General features: G+C 45.3%; 1 protein-coding gene across 6 annotated transcripts in view; it reads left to right on the plus strand.

The window, feature by feature from the left end:
• LOC136838841 (N-acetylglucosamine-6-sulfatase-like) overlaps positions 1 to 17,864 on the plus strand; it is a 106,589-nt gene that overhangs the window by 14,747 nt on the left and 73,978 nt on the right. For all 6 annotated transcript variants that reach the window (XR_010853138.1, XM_067104480.1, XM_067104477.1 and 3 more), the window contains one exon: positions 3,697 to 3,854. Coding sequence is in view for 5 of the 6 variants with exons in the window: in XM_067104477.1 (XP_066960578.1) it covers positions 3,697 to 3,854 (158 nt within the window). In the remaining variant the exon portion in view is untranslated. The remainder of the gene's footprint in view (positions 1 to 3,696; positions 3,855 to 17,864) is intronic.

Raw genomic sequence — 17,864 nt, forward strand, 5'->3', positions numbered from 1 at the left:
AAATGTATACCATCAAAATGAGAGGGCCTTGATGAGCTAATTCTCACTCCATTAGTATGAAACCATTCTTAATATTTCTCTCTCTCTCTCTCTCTCTCTCTCTCTCTCTCTCTCTCTCTCTCTCTCTCTCTCTCTCTCTCTCTCTCTCTCTCTCTCTCTCTCTCTCTCTCTCTCTCTCAGAAAGTTCCCTGTAGGAGGGTAGTGCCATCAGTGCACTGCATATTTTCCACAATAGGCATTACTAAAGATTGTGCAGCAGCATCCCATTGGCCCCTAGCTTCACCCACTTTTTAGTCTTTTACTTTACCCCCATTCCTGCTTCCTTTCTTCCATCATGCTGTTGAACCACTCTAACTGCCCCTTTTCACTGTCATAAGCACTGAATGGCTGAATGCACCCCAGTGCTTAGCTTTTAGCCAAATTTTCATAAATCAATTAATATCTCAGAATACTGAGAAGAGTTCTGGTTGAAACAGAACCACCCAAACTGTACAAGCTAGGAGGAAGTTGATTAAACCATGCACTTTCAGTGATATAAAGCATGTAAGCATAATCTAGATATGATTAATTTATTTTTAATTTTTTAATAAGTGAGTGGGATCTCTTCTTTCTGTATTTCCCTTACCTCCTCTTACTTCTTCCTAATGAACACCATATTCTTTGGAAGCTTGAACTTCAAGTCAGTGGCCCCTATGGCTTGTTTCATATGTATATGTTTCATCTTCTGAATAATAATAATAATGAGTACTTTTAAGATCGTCAATAACCCATGATGCCACTTAGTATGAACTTGACGAAGAGAGAGTAAGGGTGGAGGATGTTGTGGCCAGGCCAGGCTAGAGATTTTTGAGAGATTTAGTTCTTGTTTTATTCTGACTGATTACACTCAAAGGAAAAACAACTTGAGGGATAAATTTAGACAGCAGTTAAGAGATGTCATCTTTCACAATGGATGATGATTCAGATAATGGCAGACATAGTTTACAAATGAGTTTGAAGTGGCATTGTAACCCTTCATTTAGGTAAGAGACTAAGCTGAAGGAGTAGAGATAAGTTTTCTGAATGACAGTAGAAGGAATAGTCAGTGCTTGGAGGATGACTGCAATAGGGAATTAAGGAGGAGACATTGTTCATTGTACCCTTCTGCCTTAGGCAAAGGCAGACTGGTAGAATGGTCCTAATTGCAGATGTGATAAAGCATACAGTTTTAGAAGGTCATTGGAGATGAAGTATTGTCTTTGCTCAAGGGATTGGATGATATCATTAGACATAAAGTGACTGGAGAGGATATGCATACATTTGTAGAGGTTAAAGTGGATATGGTTAATGGATTTTTTAGAAAGTTCCTAGGCCTTGCATCGTCAAGACCTAGATTCTTGAACCTGTCAACAGCAAGGGCAGCAGTAGAGGACATTTATATCAGCAAGGCTGCTGTATGTGGCCTGTAGTGCGAAAGATGGTTCCTATTTGTTTAGACCTAAAGGAGTTAGGACCAAGGTAAGAGGTAGAGAAACATCTCCCTCCAGGCTCCAGACTTCTTTCTCTTCCTGTTAGTAAGGGGCTGATGTACAGTAATAAAGACAGTAGGTGATATGTTTACAAGAAAGTAGTGTCACATTACAGGAAATGGTAACCAGCAGGGAGACCATTCAAAGTCCAATTGCCTTTATTGTTCCATCTCCAGACTCTTAGCCCCATGTGGGTGAGGACCATAAAAAAGCAACTATATAAATCTGATTTTTTGTTCCTCTTTTTGGATTTTTGTAATTAGTTTGGCTAAATTAACTAGGTCTTTTGCCTTTTTTCTTCACATGGGATTTTACTGCTTGCCTGTCCAAATCAAGCTTTGTTACTGAACTTTATACAGTATTGCTGTGTAAGTGGTTTATATTGTCATTGGAGCATGAAGAGTAAGGTTGAATGGGTTGCCTCCTCACACATAAAATACAAGAAACTGATGTGATTGAATGTGCGGGAAGATGTGAACTTTCTCCTCGGCACTGGATCTCATATTGACAGATTGATGACCTTTAATATACTCTACATGTATGTAGTAGAAATATTGCATATACATTACATAAGTGTAAGACCTAAGGTAGTCCATATGAAATGGTTACAACTACTGACTTATTATTAAGTAGTTTAGCCAGACCACTGAGTTAATTAATTTATCTCTCACAGGGCTGACCCACAGGATGTCTTTATTGATGATAAAGTTTAGGTTTTATCTGTTAAATTACAACTTTGTAAAACTTATAATTAGCCTGATCGAAAATGAAAATTCTGATAGATTTTCTTTGATTTGCATGCAAAACTTGGCTTTTGTGGTCAATTATATTTTGGATATTCACTCAAAAAATATTAATGTTAGTCTGTACATATAGGAACTGGATCATGTGGGTTATTCATCAAAAATATTTATACAAAAGTTCAAACAAGTGACCAACTTTAAGATGAGTCAAAACTACATGTATGCATTGTTACTGTTGATATGATGAATTCCATATTACAGCTCTGAGCTTGGTCTGTTTGAATTTGTTACTACCTTGTTCATTATTCTGCATATTCTGCCATTTACTGATTACAGTGGGTTTTAGAGATGTTATGTAATCACAAATAGGTATATCTGTGTAAGATCTTGTCATAGTATGTGCAGCTTTGGCCACTTATCAGCTTCTTCATTTCTTGCAATGCCTGCATAGGTTGGAATCCAACATATTTCTACATTTTTACCTTTTTCTCATAATTTATGAAGTGAAAATTCAATTTGCAGTTCAAGAGTATTTTTTATTTATGAAGTGAAAATTCAATTTGCAGTTCAAGAGTATTTTTTAATTATAATTGGAAGACCCTCCATAAAACTTGGAGTTGTTGAGATTATGTCTTTGTTATATGCTATGATTCCAGTACTGCATTAACTATGGAAGGCCAAGACAGATATTCTCTTAACTGCCAACTGTGAATTATATTTTCAAAAATTTTTATACAGTTTTGTAATTTGGATCATTAAGTCAGTCTAGTACTTAATCAAGCACCTCCCTCAAAAGCATTACTGTTTAGTACAGTTAATTAGAACATCATTTTCTTTGGTTTGGTATGATCAAAACTATCTTATTTTTCATTGTTACATGTATATTGATAGGCATTTTTGTAAGGTTGCATTATACACAACAGAAACGGTGTGTACTTGAAAGAAATTGAAGTTGCCAGGAGTTGGGACTACAAATGCCAAGAGTCTTGGCCAGAGTGAGGTGGAAAAATAACATTACAAATGAGTAAGATTCAGAAAGATGAATACTTTGATTTGAACAATGATGGGAAGGCATGAGGAGCATCAAGGTCAATAGGAATGCTAGGAAAATCATAGAGATGGGTCATAGATGAAGATGAAGACCTGGACTAGATAGAAATTTATGTAGAGAGTTCACAAGCTAGAAGAGAGTGGAGAGAACTCATTTCATTTCTAATGTTGTCAAGAAATTTTATGCAAAAACAATAATGAAGATGAGGTATTGTAACAGGCTTGCTTAAGTTTCTCAGTTAGCACTCTTAATGATAAGATTAGTAGTTATTTGACACTATAATATTGAAAGAAATTTAAACACATTTCTTTGTGTTAATTTCCATTGGAGAGATGACTTTTGATAATTTAAAATCATTCATTCATTCGTCTAATGGGTTTATGTTTTGTTTCAGATGAATCAAGGCTGTGGTGTGGAGAATTGGACCTTTTGACCAGGATGGAGTGTCAGCAGGTGCTCTACTTACTTTTAGGATTTTCACTATTTGTATCTGTAATTTATTGGTCAACACCACTTCATGCACATAGCATTTTACCCAAAACCAAAATAGAGGTTAGTATCCAAAGCAATTATTGTGCTGGTAGAATTCCCCTCCCCTTATTTTCTTTTTAATTTCGCACACTGCTGGTTTGGCTGGTTTTCCTTTATAGTGTACAGAAAGTTTTTGACTCACTTTTCTTATGGCATTGTCATGATTTTAGAAGTGCCATTTTTTCATGGTGTCAAAGATGCTCCAATTTAAAGGCAAAGCCTAATTGTGACTAGCAGAATTTTGAAGAAAAAAATCTACATAAAAATAAGGCCACACCACTTTCATGATTTGATGATTTTGTTTTGGTTGGTGCAATGTATTCATTCAACTGTCTCAATACATTGACATATGGTAACATGGATTTGGCTGTTATAGCCTATTGATTATTGTAGTTTGTTTCAGTTAATTTATTTTAAGAATACTGTACTTTGTTTATCATATTCATTGGTTTTAATTTTTAATAGACTTCTGAACTAGGCATACCAGTGAACTGGAGAACTTTTTAGCTCACTTACCTGTATTTTTAAAATACTTTCTTTTTTGTTTTTCAAGTTCCTTGATTTAAATATTAATGGACTTTTCTGAAGCTGGTGTACCAGCAAACTGAAAAACTTGAGCAGAAGACCAAGTAAGGTTTACCATATGAACTGCGCAGCCATGTTTCATCAGAAATTTTCTTGGCCAACAGTGCCTCAGTGCATGCAGATGGATGGGGCTACAGCTGGTGCAGTATTTTAAGATGATGATAGCAGTGGATGTAGGCTTATAGTTGATAGCACTGGATGTAGGCTTATGCTGCAATTGTTTTTTTCAATCAGACAAAAACTAAACACCAAAATAGGAAATATTAGAAATACAGAATAACATTTTATTGCACAGTTACACTTTGGAAGAATTCTACAAGAACCTCACAAACAGAACAAAATAAAACTGGAATAAATATTAAAATGTGCACAATAAAGGGATTTTGACAAAGGAAAAATCTATTTCTGAGGAAGGTCCCGTGTCACTCGGTGAAATTCCATTACAGCACGAAATTTCTAGGTATAACATTGCTAGATATACCAGAGAAAAAGAGCTTTCAGGAAAGCTGGGGTTACTACCCCAGTCGAGCGCCTTCTAGGAAGACGTCGGTATAAGGAGGGGTGAGTGAAATACCACTACCACGGAAACCTACTCGAAAGATCTCTCCTATCAAAATCCCCGAACAGAGCGGTGAGCCGTTACAGCCCCCACACCAAACACCCGCCAGGGCGGCGACACCAGCGCCACCTACCTCATTCCATGCTAGCACTAACCCCAGACTTGGCATGTGCAAGTGGGGGGGGAGAGTACTAGGTGATCCAGGGAGGGTCACCGGGTGACACGGGACCTTCCTCAGAAATAGATTTTTCCTTTGTCAAAATCCCTTTTCTGAGTTCAGTCCCGTGTCAGCCGGTGAAATAGTGATAGAGAATCATGCCAAGGCTGCAACTACCAGGAAAAAGAAATGGGGGGTAATCTGAAGAAAAAGGCAAAAGTTTTACCAAAATAATTTTAATCAAGCAATCTCTTCCATGTAGCAAGAATACTAAGACTAAGGCATACTAAATCTAAGTCACATCAAAAAACTTAATACTATGAAACGTGGGAGGTCCCCCGATGACGGAGAAAAAGCCCCAAAAACCTTAAAATTACTTAAAGCAAGGTGAAACATGAAATGCGCACAAAATAACTGGAAATATAACCTTAATACTATACACGTAAACTTAGGCTAAACACGTAAGAGACAAGATCAATGAAAATTAACATATACAGAACATATACATATATCTGGGGTACGTGGAGCCAAATAAAAACTGTCCAGTACCCCATAAGAAAAACAATCATGGCATGTCAGATTACACTTTTTCCATCAACAGATACAAGAAACATCAATATGAGGAGCCAGGCAGTGAGGTATAATCAACCAGGAGAATAAGCAGAGAAGTAAATGAGGCAGGCGGGCGGGGGGGAAAGGAAAGGATAAGGATATGATTAATTAAGGTGGGGAGATGACACTTCCCACAGCTATGGTAGAAAATTTCAGGGCTTCGAGCGATTTTAAATAGTGGCGTTTAAACACTAGAGGTGATTTCCAACCCGTAAATTTAGATAACTCCGAGAAGTCCATATTATGAAAGTAATTAATGGAAGTAGCAACTGCTCGAATATCATGAACCTTGGGAACTGAATCTGGGTTGGCCTGTTTAATGAAATATAGAATTTGTTGTCTTATAGCATTTAGTGAAAGAGTACCACCTTTCTCCCCCTGATAAAAAGAGGACCCGACTTACTCTGTGGAGTTCTTAAAAGGTAAATTTAAGTGTATAAACTGGACATAAAGACTGGTCTTGAGGAAGGGGCACCACCTTCCAAGGAGACCACCTGTCCTGTGGGTCTTCGTTCTTAGCTAAAAATCTAGGGTCAGGGAAAGGAGGACCTCTCCAGACGGGAGGAAGTTCACATAATTATCACCTCTAGTGAGAGCCGACAGCTCCGAGATTCTAGCACCTGAAGCCAAGCTAATCAAAAATAAAGTCTTCCTTAACAGATCCTGATAAGAGCAATGAAAGTTATCCATCTCTGATGCTAACTTGAGGACGTCATTGAGAAACCACGTAACAGACTGTGGGCGTGATACTGGTCTCAGACGAGCGCATGCTCTGGGGATAGATGAAAAGTAGGAATCTGTAAGGTCGATTTTAAAGCCGTAAAGAAATACTTTCTTCAATGCTGACTTGACTGTGGTAATAGTGGCCGGAGTAAAGGCCTTTCTCAAACAATGATCTAAAGAAGGAAACTCCTAAATTAGCTGTCATGATTTTGGCTTCAGATGCTTTTAGGAAGGAGGCTAATTTTTTTACTGCTGAGTCATACTGTCTAAGAGTAGAATCTCTTTTATCTGATTCTAAAAACAGAGTGTTGACAGGGTCAATGTTCGCTCCTTTTTGGGCTGCGAATTTTATAAAGTCCATAAAACTAGGGCATTCTGAATCCTTGAGGAAGCTGACACAGTCTTGGTTTGTACTGTCTGAGTCAGAATGGGCTTGGGAATCCGAAGACTCCGTAATCCCAGTTCCTGAAGAAGAGGGAACCAATTGCTCTTCGGCCAATAGGGGGCTACTAGGGCTGGTTGACCTTTGAATGTCCTGAGTTTGTGTAAAACTTTCAGCAGTAAATTTATTGGGGGAAAAGATAAATCTTCTCCCAACTGTTCCAATCTACTGTCATTGCGTCTGTGGCGTATGCCTGAGGGTCCAGGTTGGGGCCCACATAACAGGGGAGCTTGAAGTTGCTCTCCGTTGCGAAACAGATCCACTTGGAGGCCCGGAACCCGGCGGCAAATCCATTTGAAAGATTCCACGTCCAGGGACCACTCCGTCTCCAACGGAGTAGTCCTGGACAGGGAATCCGCCACCACGTTCCGTGCCCCGCTAGGTGGGTGGCTGACAGGTGCCAGCCGTGCTTGTTCGCCAGGGAGAAGATAGCAACCATTACTTGGTTTACTCGGCCTGATTTGGAGCCGCCCTGTTGATGCAATGAACTACCACTGCGCTGTCCAATACCAACCTGATATGAATCCGGTTGGGGGGGCGGATTTTCTTCAGAGTTAGAAAGACCGCCATAGCTTCCAGGGTATTTATATGGAACTGCTGAAACATTGTGGACCACGTTCCTTGTACTTTTTGTTTTGGTGAATATCCCCCCCAGCCGCTTAGGGAAGCGTCTGTGTGAACAACTAGTGCCGGAGGGGGAAATTGAAGCGGAACTGTTTTGGACAGGCCTCTGACCGAGGTCCAAGGCCGCAATCTTGTCTTTAAGATTCGAGGAATAGAGGAGACCTTGTCTCTGAGCTTGACATTGGCTCGACTCCGCCACACTCTGTTTATGTCTTTTAATTTCGCTTTTAAGAGCAGGTCTGTCACTGAGGCAAACTGAAGAGATCCAAGGACCCTTTCTTGGGACCGGCGGGATGCTGATGGATTTTTGAGGAATCTCCTGGTGAGAGATGCTATCTCTTTCCTCTTGGGAGGCGGAAGAGATAGCGTGTGAGATGACAGATCCCACTGGAGACCCAACCACTGAAACCGGGACTCCGGAGTCAGGCGGGACTTCTCTCTGTTCAGTTGAAAACCTAGCGACTCCAGGAAATTGATGACTATGGACGTAGCCTTCTGACACTCCGGAACTGTTGGTGCCCAAATTATCCAATCGTCTAAATATGCTGCTAGGGATATCCCTCGAGACCGGAGTTGTTGTACTACCGTGTCCGCCAGCTTTGTGAATATCCTGGGCGCAATGTTCAGACCGAAGGGCATGACCCTGAAGGAGTAGGCTTGATTCCCGAGTCTGAAACCGAGGAACTGAGAGAAGTTCCGCGCAACCGGGACGTGATAATAAGCGTCTGAAAGATCGATAGAGGTGGTGACGGCTCCACGCGGAAGTAGAGTCCGTACTTGAGCTACCGTGGTGCATCAAAATTTGTCGATTTTATGTAGAGATTTAGACGCGACAGATCCAGGATCATTCTTTGCTGATCGGAGTCTTTTTGGGAACAGTGAATAACCTGCCTTGAAACTTTAGGTGCCTTACTTTCTTTATTGCTCGTTTGTTGAGCAATTCTGTCACATAATCCTTTAGGATTGATGTGGGTGGCTGGTAAAACCTGGTTAGAGGAGGAGGGTTTTTGATCCAGCTCCATCCTAGTCCTTTGGACACAATGCTGTGTGCCCAAGGGCTGAAGGTCCATTGGTCCCTGAACCAAAACAGGCGACCGCCTGCCTGTGTTCTCTCAGTGGGAGGGAGTGGGTTTATTCCCCTACCACGTCCCAGGTCTTCCCCTTGGGGTGGTGTTGGGCTTCCTCTATGAGGGGCTTTGCCTCTTCCTCCCCTTGCAACCCTATTAAGGCCGTGAAAGTAACCACGGCCCTCATATGTGGGGTTGTACGCCGGTGAAGCCACATAGGAGGGTGCAGCTGGTTGGACCAGCACATACTGTTGGGGTGAGCCTTTGAAGTAGAAGGCTGTGCTACTGCCGAGACCGGGACGGCTTGGACTACCGCCTGATGGTGGGGCCTCTTATGCCTCCTGAAAATTTGCCTCCTCCTCGATTGGGGGCCGGCCGATTCTGGGGTCTTACGCTTATAGGCAGAAATGCCCCAGCGAGAACGAAGACTCTGGTTGGCCCGTGTAGCCTCGGCCATAACGTTTGTGACCTCCTCTTCAGGGAAGAGGTTAGGTCCCCAGATCGAGCTTTTAACGAGCTTGTTAGGCTCGTGGCGGATAGTAGCATCGGCAAAGATGAACTTCCTACATTCCAGTCTGGCCATGATAAACTCAAACAAGTCAGACTGGAAGCCAGCCAGCAAGGATTTAGCCAAAACTTGGAAGAATGGTTCGTCCGAGCAGGAGACGGCAGTAGCTTCCGTAAGGCATACGGAGTTCAAGGACCGGGCTAACTTGACCCGAGCATCAAACTCCGCTTTCAATAAAGCTTCCGGCAGCTTGGGGAGCTGCTCACTGAATTGCGTGGAAGCGCAGAAGGGGTCCAGCTTCCGACCGTGAAAGTGGACGGGCGTCTACCAGAACTCATTACTTCCTGGGAATACCAGGAAGTAGGGTCTGTCTCTCTTAGCTGTGGTAACGGATTACCATCAAAACACGCCGGGCCGTAGCCAGAGCGACTTTGTCCAAGCAAGGGGTGGGTAGGTTGTCTCCCAGGGCGAACATAGTAAAGTTGCCCTTGAAAGGAGTCAACTTCGTGTTGTCTGCCTGCCACTCCGTCAGAGTGCGCAGAAGAGCCGACTGAGCTTGGTCCCTAGGGACGATGACAGTCTCCCTAGGAACCTTGTCGACCGAATCAAGCTTCCTCTGTAAGCCTCACGAAGCCTGGGTAAGGGGGCAGGAGATCGGGGAAGAACTCCAATTCCTCCAACCGTCTCGTGCCAAGACCATCAAGTGTCAGCTTGCCATCATGTTGGATGGCCCGGAGTGCGAAAAGCCAAGGGTTACCGACATCGAACGGGCGGGAGGTCCGCAGTGTCGGGATAACATACTGTGGTTCGGCTGGGGTGGGTGAGCCATTCCCGCCAGTATGTTATCATGACTGGCCAACTTCTCAGAGATTTTATTAAATCTCGTATCCAGGTCCTCTGTAAACCGCTTATAGAGCTGATTTGCAAAGGCCTCTGCATCGAAAGCAGGTTGGCGAGGAGGGCTTGGTTTTGCAGCCCTCTTACTTGCGCCTTTGCTGGAGGAACCAGACTTGCTCCCGGAGGCTACAGGTCCTGAAACCTTAGCCTTCGACGGGGAAGGGCGTGCCTTCTTGGAAGTCGAGGACTTGTAGCCCTTCGCCTTCCATGAAGTCTTCAACTTCAACTTGGGGATAGCAGACGGAGCTCTATCACCCAAGGAGGAAGACTTCACAAAACCTGCAAAAGAAGAGATGGATGAAGCAGGGGAGTCAAATAAATGGGGCCCGCCCAACAACCTCACTTACCTCACCACTTACCACCTGGTCCTGCTCTGTGTTCATCGGTTCCAGGTTAAGATCCATGCGCGGCTACATCCTCCGAGACCTCAGCGTAGAGGATATCCACTTGGGGTGGCTGGGTCTCATCCCGGATTTGCTGGATGATAGGGGTGGCAAGATCTTCAGGCACTGCGGCCGCCACCCGTGCGCCGGGTAGAGCAAGTCCCTCAACCTGGCGTCGAGGACGTAGGGCTTCCCGACGGAACGTTCCTGCCAAACCCAGCCACCCAGGCCCGGAGGGATTCAAGGCAGACTTCTTGGAAGCTTTCGTCCGCCTGTAAGAAAACCAACAATTAGCTAAGAACGAAAAACCATTCCGGGAACCTCATAAACAATATACAATATGAGGAGCATAAAGCGGAGTAAAAGACTGTCACTTACCGACTCATCCTGGACAGTTGTGCAGAGAGCAAAGCAAACCTCACAACCATCAGGGTGCCAGACAACCAGGTCATCCAGTCGGACCGCACAACCAGCGTGGGTCCGGCAAACTATGTGACCGTAAGGTTGTTGGAGGGAGGCGGTACACCCGCTCCTCACAGCGAACAGTCTGTAAGAAGAAAAGTACATGAACCTCCCACCCTAAGCAAATCTAAAGCCCGGCAAGGCCGGGAAACTCAACTACAACCGAATACTCCGGCGGAGAAGAACTCCCTTATCATAAACTGGGCCAATAAGCTCTAAATTACACAGAGTGGAAGGTAAAGGTTTTCAGACCCCGGAGTACTCCGGGGAATGAAGGAAAGAGAAACCAGGAACTAACCATAAGGGCTGCCAGTAAAATAACGGCGGAGCCCCTGGTATAGGACCGGACTCACTATATATATATATATATAATATATAAAGGAGAGTACTCCTGTAGATAAACAGACTTATCTAAAAACAATAACAAAATAATAACAATAACAAGTGATGGTAAAAACTCAAGAGAACGGAGGGATCCGCTCCCCATTATATAATGAAAAACCTTCCATTACTTCCCCGCCGGAGAAACAAGACGGGTAAAATGCTCATATGTTCATAACATAGGCTGAAGCAATATATTTTACCGTATCAACGTAACCCGACGGGAGACGAGAGAATGGATAGTGACTCGAACACGTTCGAGTAAACAAACCACCAACCCCAATATAGCGATGCTAGGGACGATATGGGAGGGAGCGAATCCCTCTACCAACAGGAGGAGTCCCTGAACTCGGAGAAAACGCCATCTAGCGTCACCCGCGCGAGTAGAGCAAGGCTGGAGAGAGGAGGGGGGGGGGGGAGGGTAGGCTACCAGGAAGGAACAGGAGACGGGAGAAACATATCACCCGCTCAACTGCACCCATACCTCCCAGACAATGAATCTGGGAGGGGGGCGAATCTTTACTGGAAGCAACGCAACCCAAGCCCGACTCTACCTAGGCGAAGCCTAATATGGACCTAACCTAATATAGGCTAGGAAAAAGGGAGGAGTGCAGAAGGGAGGAGGAAGCAACAGGGAGAGAAATTTTGTGCCGAGAACCAACCGGGATCGAGAATGGCGGGCAAGGGGGCGACTAGCCTAGAGGAAACACATCCAAAGAACTCGATTCCCCCCAAATGGAGGAAGAGAACTAAGGGGCTCACTCTGCCCACCGAAAAACGACCCCGGAGGAAACAGCAACCAAAACTCCCTCAACCTGAACTCCCCACCCAGGGCAAGGGGATGGAAGCAAACAAGCCTACTCCACAAAATAACCATCACACATAAAGAATGGAACCAAAATGTGCTCAATAGAGAGCGTAGCCTACCTCGGGGAAGCGGTTAGATCTGAGGCTGCCGCCACCACACCGAGGTAAACCACCCAATAAAATAATAAAAATAAAACAAAAATAAAACAAAAAGAGAGCACCATCTTCAAGCAAAAATTAATTAGCCTAGCAAGACCAAAAATAAACAGGAACCCAACCTGGAGGGGGTACCTAGACGGGGCATCACTCCCACAAAGGCCGATAGGCCAATTGAACGTAATTCATAAGGGGGGAGCCACCGCAAGGAACCACCAGGAAGGGAACCAAGGGGGCAAAATCTATCTATAACGACGAGGAGACAACTCCAACTGAAAAGAACAGAAGGAGTCGCCTTATGCGATCATCGACATGGCTGGCGGGGGCGCGCCATGACATAAATAAGATCTCAATATTTATGAAAATACGAGACCGTAACAGCCAAAAAATAGAACAAAACCCCACAAGAAGATGGTACTTAACTTAGAGATGGTAAAGCTGCTCGACGCCATCACAGATGCAAGAAAATCCAAATAAAATGAAGACGAGCACACAAAAGAAACAGCGAATTCACGTGCTAGAAAATGGAATGAGGTAGGTGGCGCTGGTGTCGCCGTCCTGGCGGGTGTTGGGTGTGGGGGCTGTAACGGCTCACCGCTCTGTTCCGGGGATTTTGATAGGGAGAGATCTTTCGAGTAGGTTTCCGTGGTAGTGGTATTTCACTCACCCCTCCTTATACCGACGTCTTCCTAGAAGGCGCTCGACTGGGGGTAGTAACCCCAGCTTTCCTGAAAGCTCTTTTTCTCTGGTATATCTAGCAATGTTATACCTAGAAATTCGTGCTGTAATGGAATTTCACCGGCTGACACGGGACTGAACTCAGAAAAGATATTACAAATAATGAAAAACATTTTGATTTTCAAGAATGAAAATATTTGCACAATGTTACCACTTGTAAAGTACAACATGAACATGTTTGATTATGGTAGTCTTGCTATAGTAAGAGATACTGTACCAGTAAACCCTTTTATCATACCATAGTTTTACTTTTGTCAGCCAGTAATGTTCCCTTAAAGTCAGGGCCATTTGGGAAGAGTAGAATATGCTTGTAATGTTGATATATAACATTAAGTTCCCACTGTACTGATCTGTTAACTTGTCTACCATGGTCTTCTGATATGGAAGGAATCTTCATGACTGTATGTATTTTTTGTTTTAGTGATGCTTCTGTTTGTTTACTATTTTAACTAAGTATAATTGATACACTTTATCAGAGGTCATATACAGGAGTTCTGATCACTGTCTAATAAAAATAACTTTCCTCGGGGGTTGGGATAAGTTAGTGAAAAACTTAATCTCTGGTCTCTAGAATGCATGGTAAATTTCTGAGATGTATTTCAGGTAAAAAAGTAACGTCTTTGACACCAGGAAACAAGTTAAATCTATTTTTTCATAAAGTTTTGTTACTTTGCAGTCAAAGAAAGAAAACATTTGTGTAGCTAACTTACAGTATTGGTGTTTTGTACATGCAACTTACCCGTCAGATATATACTTAGCTATAGTCTCCGACGTTCCCGACAGAAATTCAAATTTCGCAGCACACACCGACAGGTAGGTCAGGTGATCTACCATACCCGCCGCTGGGTGGCGGAATAGGAACCATTCCCGTTTTCTAATCAGATTTTCTCTGTTGCTGGTTCCGCAACATCTGTTGTTGGTTCCTCCTGCTTAGATTTTCATTTTCACTTGCTGAGGATTATTTTGGACTGACCTTTGGTGACGTATTGGATCTTTGGCTTGGCATACGCTTTTGTGGTTTGATTTTGATTTTGGCTTTGGATTTTTCTGTAAGAATGTCTGATCAGAGTGTTGCACCAGTGTTTCGTGTGTGTGTTAGGTCTGATTGTAAGGTGAGACTACCGAAAGCTTCGGTAGATCCTCATACTGTGTGTTCGAGGTGTAGGGGAATGATTGCTCGATTGATAACACTTGTGTTGAATGTGAGAATCTCACTGATCTGGAATGGAAGGCTTTGAACTCTTATTTACGCAAGCTGGAGAAGGATAGAGTTAGGAAGGCTTCTTCTAGAGCTCAAGTAGGTCTCTTTCTAAGGAGGTAGAATTAGAACCTAACACTCTTCCAGATTCTCCTGTCACTCCTGTTGTTTCAGCTCCTTCACCCTTCGTCGAACCTGTGGATTCGCCGTCGGAGATGGCTGCAATGAAAGCCACGATCCATGCAAGATGCAGTTGCAGATGCGTGCTTTGGAGGAGAAGGAAGTGAAAAGTGATAGTGATGTGTGTAGTGTCCCCAGTGTAGTGGAGGGGGCGTCTGACCGGCTCCGCATCGCTCCTAGGCCTAGACCTCTTCCAAACTCCCAGACCCAGTGGAGGAGGAATGTCGACAGCCGCAAGGGGGATGAAGAGCACTCCCAACGGTCAGGCGTCCCTTCGGCAGCGCCTGTTGACGTGTCCCAGGCTGCCTTAGATCGCCGTAGAAAAGGGATCTTGAAGAAGTGTTTCTCGTCTTCTGCTTCTTCTTCGCCCAAGCGTGGTTGGAGTTCGACCAAGGAGTCGCGCCCTTTGAAGAGGACTTGGAAGGCTCCTAGAGGAGATGCATTGGACTCCAGCCCTGAGCGCTTCCCAGAGGGTTCTCCCGTTGCAAAGAAGAGAACTCAAGATCTCCCTCCTCTTCTTCTGGTGGTCAGGAGTCCACCAAGCAGATCCTGGTTGGCCTCCAGGCTCAGCTCGCTGCTCTTGCTGGCTCTTTATCAAAGAGCTCTTCTTCTCGTAGGAAGGATGCCTCTCTTCCGATCAAGTCCTCCAAGAGACACTTTTCTCCCAGCAAGTCATCTTCTGTGAAGCGCTCTTCTCCTGTTAGCGCCTCCAGTAGCAGGCGCCTCTCCCTTCCAGGCGCTCCTCTCCTGGCAGGCGCCTCTCCTTTGTCAGGCGCTTCTCTCCCAGGCGCTCTCGGGCGGATAGCGCCTCTCCTCCCAGGCGCTCGCGCCCTCGTCGTCGTCGGTCTTCTCCTGTTGGAGATGATTTCTCCCCAGTGAAACGCTCTTCTCGTCAGCCTCGTTCTTCACCTCGTAGAAGCTCCTCCCCAGCCTCCCTCCCTTCTGGTAGGCGCCCCTCTCCTAGTAAGGGCTCCTCTACCGTTCGAGCCTCTTCTCCTGTCAGGCGCCAGTCATCTAGCAGGCGCTTTTCCCCGGATCGTCGTTCTTCAGTGGACAAAGGCTCCTCTCCTTCTAGGCGCTCTTCTTCTGGCAAGTGCCCTTCTGCTTCCAAACGTTCTCCTCCTCCTGCAGGCCTGGAAGTGTTATCGGAGGACAAATCCCCCAAGGATATCAATGTTTCAGATTATAAGAGGTTAACAGCTTTGCTTGTTCTGGAGTATGGAGAATCCCTCAAGCCTGCTTCTCCTCCTTCTCCTGGCTCCATGCTTTTGAGCACCAAGGCCTCGAAGTTGTCCTCTTTGGTTAAGATGCGTCCGACGATCTCGATGGAGAAGGCGCTTAAGGGCTTCGGAGAGTGGCACTCTTCGAAGAAGGATGCCGGCAAGACTGTCTTCTCCTTGCCTCCCTCTAGGCTTTCGGGCAGAGCGGGAATGTGGTACGAGACTAAGGAACCGATGGGGTTAGCCCTCCCCTTATCGGCTGGCTCAGACTTCTCTTTGCTGGAGGATTCTTCCAGAAGACTCTCGCTTAATTCGGCCAAGGCTTCTTGGGGATTATGTGAATTGGATCATTTCCTCAAGGGCCTTTTCCGTGTTCTAGAAGTTTTTAACTTTATGGACTGGTCTCTAGGGGCCTTAGCCTTAGAGGAGTCTTGAAAAGGACTCGGTTAGTATGGAGGACCTCAGCAGTGTGTTGTCTTGCTTGGACAAGGCTGTTAAGGACGGCTCTATGGAGATCGCTTCCCTGTTCGGCACTGGCCTGCTTAAGAAGAGATCCGTCTTCAGTGCATTTCTCTCTAAATCGGTTTCTCCTCTCCAGAGGTCCTCCCTCTTGTACGCTCCGCTGTCAAGCCATCTTTTCCCGCAGGAGACGGTTAAGGAGGTCTCTCGTTCTTTGTCGGAGAAAGCATCTCAGGATCTGCTGGCGCAGTCGTCTAAAAGGATGAGACCTACTGCTCCCCTTGCAAAGAAGGAGAAGGCCCCCTTTCAGGAGCCCTTTCGAGGATCCAGGTCTATCAGGAGGCGTAGACCTGAAAGAAGAACAAGACCTTCAGGACTCCCTGCCAGGAAGTCCAAGTGAGAAACAAGTCCTCCAGACGCCAGTAGGTGCCAGACTTCTGAACTTCGCCGAAGCCTGGGCACAAAAGGGGGCGGACGAATGGTCCCTCTCTATCTTGAGGAAGGGTTACCTCATTCCCTTCATCTCGAAGCCTCCCTTGACAACAACTCCGAGGGAGTTATCAGCGAGATACAAGGATCCTGTCGAAGAACAAGCCCTTCTGCTAGCCGTCGAGCAAATGCTAGCAAAGGCTGCCATAGAACCGGTGCAAGATCTTCACTCCCCGGGGTTTTACAATCGGCTTTTTCTAGTGCCAAAAACTTCGGGAGGGTGGAGACCGGTGTTGGATGTGAGCTCCCTGAACTCGTTCGTCATCAAGAAAAAGTTCTCGATGAAGACGACGTCCTCTGTTCTGTCGTCTCTTCGTCAAGGAGATTGGATGGTGTCCCTGGACCTTCAGGATGCTTACTTCCACATTCCCATCCATCCCTCCTCCAGGAAGTTCCTAAGGTTCATGGTAGGCGGAAGAACCTTCCAGTTCAGGGCTCTGTGCTTCGGACTTTCCACAGCTCCCAAGTGTTCACGACCATTCTCAGGAATGTAGCTCATTGGTTGCATTTAGAAGGGGTGAGGATTTCCTTGTATCTCGACGATTGGCTGATTCGTGCTCAATTCAGAAACCGTTGTCTGGAGGACCTTTCTCGTACATTAAGACTGGTACAGTCTCTAGGACTTCTTGTGAACCTCGAGAAGTCTCAGATGATTCCTCAGCAGGAAATTGTCTACCTGGGGATTCTGATGGATTCTCGGGGTTTTCAAGCGTTTCCCTCCCTGGAAAGAAGGGAACGCTGCCTTCAAAAGGTGACAGACTTTCTAGGGAAAGACAGATGTTCGGCGAGGGAATGGATGAGTCTGCTGGGGACCATTTCCTCGCTGGAACAGTTCGTTTCTCTAGGAAGGCTTCACCTAAGACCTCTACAGTTCTTCCTGAACGAATCTTGGGATCGGAAGTCCCAAGAGTTGTCAGACTCCTTTTGGATTACAAATCAAGTAAAGGAACATCTCTGTTGGTGGTTAGACCCCCAGAAACTGGGTCTAGGAATTCCTCTTCAACCGCCGAACCCTCGCCTAGTGTTGTTCTCAGACGCAGGTTGGAGTCGGGTTGGGGAGCAACACTAGGCTCGGAAGAAGTGTCAGGCACCTGGGAAACAGATCAGAGGTCCTGGCACATCAACAAGAAGGAGCTAGTAGCCATTCATCTAGCACTCGTCTGCTTCGAACGGCTGGTCAAGGGGTCAGTAGTCCTTGTAAATTCAGACAACACCACAGCCCTGGCTTATATCAGGAAGCAAGGAGGGACTCACTCCTTCTCCCTTTACGTCGCAGCAAGGAGCCTTCTGATGTGGGCGGGGGAGAGAACATCGTTCTCCTCACCAGGTTTGTTCAGGGAGAAAGGAATGAGAGCGGATCTGCTCAGCAGGAAAGACCAGGTGC

The sequence above is a fragment of the Macrobrachium rosenbergii genome, chromosome 5 (assembly GCF_040412425.1).
Source record: "Macrobrachium rosenbergii isolate ZJJX-2024 chromosome 5, ASM4041242v1, whole genome shotgun sequence".
Lineage (NCBI taxonomy): Eukaryota > Metazoa > Arthropoda > Malacostraca > Decapoda > Palaemonidae > Macrobrachium > Macrobrachium rosenbergii.